Genomic DNA, 7382 nt, shown 5'->3' with positions numbered 1-7382 from the left:
GTTTGTCCTTAGGGAGAAAGAGAGACTTATAGAAGGGGAAATGAGAATTGCTTTCTTTTTCAGTTGTTAAAAGTTTATTGTGAGCCCTTGATATTGTATAATAGTCTCTGAGGTAAATTCAAAGCTGTTCTCTATCCCAAATACGTTGTGATTTGGGTACATGCATACCAGTTGAGGACAATTTTAATGGCTGCTGGGAAGACCTAAGTTTAAGCTAAACTCTGGTTCTCAAGGAAACCTGGGATGGAGGAAAATAAACCAAAAAGTAACTTGAGTCTCACATTCCCCTGGTATAGGACTCTCTCCTCTCTAGTGGAGATCAATGCCCTCCACCTGTGTGAGTACTGGTTGTCTAGATTGGGAAAGAGGAGAGGCTCACTTTCTTGAAGTTCAAGAGTCTTTTCAAGATTCTTCAGGCTTCAGGCACTGTTTACATGCAGCTTCAAGAGAGAAGATGGGCAATGCCAACTTCACTTAAGTTTGCTGAAGGAGAAGACTTGAAAGAATCCAATACAAGAAGGTGCAGATAATCTCCATCACGTCTATATCCCCAGCTTACTACGCTAGGCACTAGGAATTTCTGTTTGAATGAGATCTAAGACTCTTTTGTTTCAGCTGAATTACTTCATTCCTTCATTCTATATTATATGGTATATATTTTCCCATATACACTTTCTCTGATTTTTGTTTTATAATTTGGATAAATAGGTTTCTTGGCTAAAAAAAAAGTAACTTGGGGGCTGTTCCCCAAGTTTGACACTATACATCCATGTCCAGAGCTTGGAGTATTGGACTGTCAATTACATGTTCAACTCATATTTGCAGAGTAGGTACCCAATAACTACTTGCTGATTAATTATTCAGTAAATAGCCATTATTTTTTCCTTTTAGTATTTTATTATGGAATTCGAGCAAAAGTATAGCTAAAATGTCTTCTGCTCTACCAGAAAAAATTTTGGTAAAATCTCCTCAAATCTTCTCTTTCTCTCTCTCCATCTTTTCTTTCTTTTTCACATATTCTTTCTTTCATGCACACACACACACATACACTTTTTTTTCCCCTTAGCATCTTATCAGTAATGGATTTTCAGAAGCATCGCTGATGTACTATGTTGGCTCCAACCTCTTTAAATTCTGCAGAAGTGATCCACATATCCTGGAAGGCAGAGAGGGAGGCAAGGATGGAACCTCCCATCCACACAGATATCTTCCTGTCTGGTGGGGCAGAAACCCTCACAGAAGTGTTGGCAGGCACCATGAGGGCCAGCTCTTTTACTAACCTCTTGTCTAAACCAGGGAAACAGGTTGATCCCCCTGCAAGGACAATATTGGAGAAGAAGGTATTCCTTAAATCTGTGTCACACTTCATTATACTATTGAAGCAGAGCTTATCAATGCCAGGAGCCTCCAAATTCAGGTGGCCTGGAAGAAAAAGGCTCTCTGGGCATCGGAACAACTCATCATGGAGTTTGATGGTTTTCCCATCAGGCAATTTGTAAGTTTTCTCCAAAATGGTGGGATTCTTAATCAGTTCCTCTTCAAAGTTAGCAGCTACATAACAATGATTCTCTTTGATGTGATTGACAACCTTTTTGTCAGATGGGCTGAGCAGCAAGATGCCATGATCTTGGAGGAGTTTAATAAGGTATTCGGTGAGATCTCGCCCAGCCAGGTCCAGCCGAAGGACTCCATGAGGTAGACAGTAACCTTCAAAGATGGGCACACACTGTGATACACCAGCACCTGAATCCAGCACATATCCTGTTGTATACCCTGAGGCAAAGAGGGCCAGGACAGACTGGATAGAGACAAAAAGAGCTGGCACCTCAAAACTCTCAAAGAATAACTCTGTCATCTTTTCCCTGTTAGCCAGAGGGTTGAGTGCTGGCTCTGTGAGCATCACTGGGCTCTCGTAGGCTTTCATTTTCAAGTTATATTCATAAACATTCCTCCAGATGGCCTCCATGTCTGCCCAAGAGGTGATAATGCCCCGTTCCACTGGATAGCTGCAGAAAGTACAGAAGAGTAAAGAGTGGCCCTTGGGTTTACATTTCCTTCTCCTCCTCTCTACCCTCTGAAGATTTCACCTTTCCCCAGAAACACAAACCCAATGTGGAGGCACTAGGATCCTATGTAGGGACTGCTATGTCTCACCTCTTGTTACCCTGATGTCTCTTCACTTTCTTTGTCCCTTCTCATCTTCCTCCTTCTTATTTTTCCCTAGTTTCTGGATTTTCTTCTCTCCCTTTGAGAGGCATAGTAGTGAAATAGAAAGAGTGTCACATTACCTGGATATGAGTCTATCACTTACTGTCATCTGTGTGAGTTTAGGCAAGGAGAAGAAGGAATCATTTATAATAATGATGACGATAGCTAACACTGATATAATGCCTACTGTGTGACAGGCACTGTGATAAGTCCTTTACAATTATCTCATTTGTTAAAACATTCGTGGTAGTACTACTAGTAGGCAGGGTTTATATGGTACTTTTTTCAGCACTTTACAAATATTTGGTTCTCACAAGTCTAGATGGCAGATGCTGTTAATATTCCCATTTTACAGATGAGAAAACTGAGGCAAACAGAGGCTAAATGACTTGTCCAGGGTCACACAGCTAGTAAATATCTGGGGTTGGATTTGAACTCAGATATTCGTGACTCCAGGTCTATCACTTTATCCGCTGTACCACCTAGCTGCACTTAAAGACTTGTAAAGCACTTCCTGCCTCCTCTGCAATTCCACTAACCCCATACAAGAAGTAGTGCAGGAAGCTCCCTATAGGGCAGGGAATGTTTTTGTCTTTTCTTGTATTTCCAGTGCCTAGTAATGCAATTCCTGGCATGGAGTAAGCACTCAGTAATAAATGCTCATACTTGCCCAAAGTCACCCAGACAGCAAACCACAGGACTGAGAATCAGTTCAGTGGCATTCAACCAATTAAGTGCCTTTTATCCAAGACCCAATACCAGACCCTGGGGAATAGAAAGAGAAAAATGAAGGGGATCACGGAAGCTTGGCAGAGGAGGGCAGGTTAAAAACAGAACATTCACAGGAAAGTAGAAGTTCACATGAATTCCAAGGCTCAAGGTCAGCTTGTACAAAGAAATGCCAGGTGGAATGCCAAGATCTGAGACCAGCTGGTAGTCCTTCCGGTGTGATTGGAAGATGGAATGCCTACCGAAGATTTTTGTTTTGGCAGCTCTGGGGAATGTGGATTGAATAGGGCAGATCAATTAGAAGGCTATTACCATAGAATAGGTGGGGAGGTCACAAATTAGGGAGACAGCCCTGTGATTTCAGGGGCTATAGGTGCTAATGATATAGGGCAGTTCGATGGCTCCGTAGATAAGAGCACTGGGTCTGGAGTCTGGAGGACCTGAGTTCAAAATCTGGCCTCAGACACTTACTAGCTGCGTGACCATGGGCGAGTCATTTAACCCTCTTTGCCTGTTTCTTCATCTGTAAAATAAGATGGAGAAGGAAAGGGCAAATCGCTCCAAGATCTCTGCCAAAGAAGAGTTGGATGTGACTAAATCAACTCAACAAAAATAAAAATGCTAGTGATGTTATCAAGGCGCATTCACAGGACTTAGTATGCAATATGATTGGGACAGGGAAGACGCCAGAAAGACTCCAAGGTGGATGGCATGTTGGATCGGAGATGCTGACGGGGGGAATCCAGGAGGAGTTCTCCAGCAAGTTGTTAAGGTGGACCTGGAGGTCACAGGAGGGCTGAATATAAAACTTGGGAAGCACCCACATAGTAAAAATGATATTTGAGTTCATAGAAGTCAATGAAATGACCAAGGGAAAGAGTATGAAGCAAGAAGGGACCAGAAAAAAATATTGGGGAATACCTCTAGTAAAGGAGCAATAGATGGATGGTGATCAAGCGAAGGAAACCAAAGAAGGATTTGTTAAACATGTAAGAGGAGAACAAGGAGTCATGGATACTAAAGGAAGGAAAAGTAACCAGAATGTGAAGCATCAGTCACCTGAGTCTAAAGCTTCAGAGATTTAAACCTCGTTCCATACTAGAGGCTAGAATCAAGGCTAGAAATAGAAAAAATGGACTTCAACGAAGGTATGCTTCATCCACAATGTGTTTTTGTGATGAATTAAGGAATTAATAAACTTCAGAGGAACAACCATAGAATTTAGCAATGAAAAGATCCCTGGTCTTTTTTTTAAAAAATATATATTTATTTTTAGACAATGTTTCCTTTTTAAATTTTGAGTTCCAAATTCTCTCCCGTCCCATCTGCTATCCACTGAGAAGGTAAGCAATATGGTGTCAATTATACATGTGAAATCAATCTGGTGAGCTGTGAGAAGGCACTTTTTGTGAGGTGGTAAAATCAGAAGTCAGGCTGGAATGTGTTGAGGAGGGACAGGTAAATACACAGTCTAAATGACATTAGGAAGTGGGCAGAAGATTGAAGGCATACAAGGCAATAGGTTAAGGGGACTTGGACCCAGACATTCTGATTCCAGGTCCAACAAGCACTCTGCATACAGTTTCATCATCTGCAAAGTGAATCTTGGATTAGGAGCCCCTGAGTCTAATATTGCTATTTCACTGATGAAGAAATGGGGCTGGGAGAAGTTAGATAATTTGCCCAGAGTCACACAGGTAATAAAGATCTGGCCTCAAATACTTACTATCTGTGTGACACTGGGCAAGTCACTTGACCTTGTTTGCTTCAGTTTCATTATCTGTAAAATGAGCTGGAGAAAGAAATGGTAAACTACTCCACTACCTTTGCCAAGAAAACCCCAAATGGGGTCATGGAGTCAGCCACAAATGAACAACAATTTCATATCCATCAGATTATCGAAGATGATAATGGAGCAACTACAGGGAAAAGAATATACTAATGCCATGTTGGTGGAGCTGCAAATTGATCTATTCTAGAAAGCAATTTGGAACTATGCTCAAAGAGCTATGTGTACGCTTTGATCTGGCAATGCCCCTACTAGACCTCTACCCAAAAGAGACCAAAAAAAAGGAAAAGGACACATACGTACAGCTACTTTTATGCTGGTAAAGAATTGGTGACTAAGGAGTACCCGTCAGCTGAGGAATGGGCTGATGAAATTATATATATAATACATAACAAATTAAATGCTGTGCCACAATAAAGGGACAGATTAAGAGAGAAACTAGTAAGACTTGTATGAATTGACGCAGGCTAAAGTGAGCAGACATATGAGAACCATTTTTTTGAGTAACAAACAACTTTGAAGGACTTCAGAATTCTGATCAACACAATGGTCAACCTCTCTCCGTTTGATGATGAAGTAAGCTGCCCACCTCCTGACAAAGAGGCCATGACAGACTCAGGATATAGGATGAGGATTATGTTTTTGAACAAGTCCAATGCAGGGATTTCTTTAACTTAACTATATATATTTGTTACAAGGTTTTTTTTCCCCTTTTTTTTACTTTTCAATGAGGAGAGGAAATAGGAAGAAGAGAAAATTGTTAATTAAAAAAACAAATTTAATTGTAAAAAGAAATTCTTTATAAACAGTAAATGCTCTATTAATGCCACGGGTTTTTTTTGTTTGCTTTTCTACTCCTTTATTTTGCTTAATTCCACTACCTTTATTCTCCCCTCAAAAAAGTAATGAAATAGTCTCCTTACTACCATTTCTGATTTTTCTCCTGCTGGTTTCTTTCTCTAATTCTTTAATCATTTCGTAGGCTTATAGGATTTAGAAGTAGATCTTAGAGATCATGTAGTTTAAGACAGGGCAGCTAGGTGGTGGAGTAGATGATGTTGGGCCTGAAGTTAGCTCATCTTTCTGAGTTCAGATCTGTCCTTAGACACTGTGGGCACCCTGGCCAAATCACTTTACCCCGTTTACCTCACTTCTTCCTCTATAAAATGAGCTGGAGAAGGAAACGACAAGCCATTCCAGTATGTTTGCAGGAGGAGTCAGATACAACCTAATAAAAGTTCAGGGCTGTTCCTTTCATGTCGAAGTAGACTGAGGTACAGAGAGGTTGGCCAGGTCAAAGTCACACTGGTAGTAATAGCGAGGTTGGAATTTGAACTCAGTTCACTTGCTGAGATTTGGACCTAAGTGCACAAACTTGAAATAACCCTCAGCTCTGTTCTTTACCTGCTATCTCCAGTCATCTCTTCTTTTTATACCTTGACTCTTTCCCCCTGAAACAGTAAAAGGAGTTTACCTGATGGAGAGGGCGCATCTCCTGGTCTGAGCTTCTTCACCCACAAACAGATCCCTCTGTGAGCATTCGGAGGCCCCAGCTTTGCCCTTGGCCCGGCCTGTTATGTTGGCATAAATGAACTGGGGCTCCCTGTTCCCTGCCAAGCCTGCCTTCAGCACCGCAGACCCATTGTCTATCACCACAGCAGTGCCATAGTTATTCATCCTCTTGGCACCTACATATTCTTCCCTGTCAATGGTGGGGCCACCAACATGCTCCCCAGCCCCCGCCAGCTTCTCTTTGGTGCTAATCAATTTTTCCCTCACTTCCCGTCCCTTTTAAGATCTCCCTACTAGGCTAAGGCCCTCTAAAGTGTGTGTAACAATGCAGGCACTATGAAGTCACCTTAAGCGTTGGGTGAAAGCCCCTCCACCCTTTCTGTGGTTATAACCCTGACCATTAAATGCAAATAAACTGAGATAGAGTAAAACAATTAAATTACATCTATTACTTACAAGAAACCTTACAATTTCTTACATCTTAAAAAAAATATGCATTATATTATTTTGTCACCCTTATTTGTTTTACATGATTTGGCATTGAATTCCCCAAACTTTGACTCCTACTGCTCAATTCTTCACCATGAAGCCATACCACGTTGTATGTTCCATGTATCTTTGTTGGACAGTCCCTTTTTCTAACCCTAATTATAGCCTGTAGGCTTTCAGTGGGGTTTAAATCAGGTGGGTTCCCAGGTCATTCAGGAAGTTTAGCTCTATCCTCTGAATACATTTCTTAACCTTTCATAATGTGATTGGGTTACAATATTCCATCTCCATTTCCACTTGGGGATTCTGGAATAATTCTGTTTCTTAGTACATAAATATATGAATCAGAGTTCATCAATCCCTCCATGGGGACAGGACTTCTGGGCCTACTAGAAATAAAAATTCTTCAAACATTTTTTGGGATGAAACTTTATATGTCATGCAGAAGCCCAGATTTTATTGACTCACCTAAACATCTGACCAAAATTTTGGTAGAGCATTGAACAAAAAAGTGAGTTTCATCAGTGAAAATCTCCTTTTCCAGACTGGAGTCCTCTAGCCTTTATAATGAGCACAAAAAAATTTTTTTCTTAATAGCAACAAATTTTTTTAAAATGGTTTTTTTCTTTTCTTACATATTTTTTCCAGTTACATG

At 40.8% G+C, this 7382-nt stretch overlaps 1 protein-coding gene across 1 annotated transcript; it reads right to left on the bottom strand.

Moving 5' to 3' along the window:
• Window positions 1-877: 877 nt before the first annotated feature.
• ACTRT3 (actin related protein T3) lies at window positions 878-6538 on the bottom strand. Its single transcript, XM_072618527.1, has 2 exons — window positions 6201-6538; window positions 878-2006 (listed from the first exon to the last, which is right to left on the bottom strand). Exons 1-2 carry the CDS (start codon window positions 6401-6403, stop codon window positions 1088-1090), a joined length of 1122 nt encoding a protein of 373 aa, XP_072474628.1. The 5' UTR covers window positions 6404-6538; the 3' UTR covers window positions 878-1087.
• Between the last annotated feature and the right edge of the window lie 844 nt (window positions 6539-7382).

The sequence above is a fragment of the Notamacropus eugenii genome, chromosome 6 (genome assembly GCF_028372415.1).
Source record: "Notamacropus eugenii isolate mMacEug1 chromosome 6, mMacEug1.pri_v2, whole genome shotgun sequence".
Classification (NCBI taxonomy): Eukaryota; Metazoa; Chordata; class Mammalia; order Diprotodontia; family Macropodidae; genus Notamacropus; species Notamacropus eugenii.
This window is presented reverse-complemented; position numbering and strand designations above follow the sequence as displayed.

Excerpts from the sequence above, each read along its gene's own strand:
- ACTRT3 (XM_072618527.1), bottom strand. The coding sequence starts at position 6,403 with ATGAATAACTATGGCACTGCTGTGGTGATAGACAATGGGTCTGCGGTG. Across the intron at positions 2,007-6,200 it reads AGATGCGCCCTCTCCATCAG|CTATCCAGTGGAACGGGGCA; the intron begins GTAAACTCCTTT and ends TACTTTCTGCAG.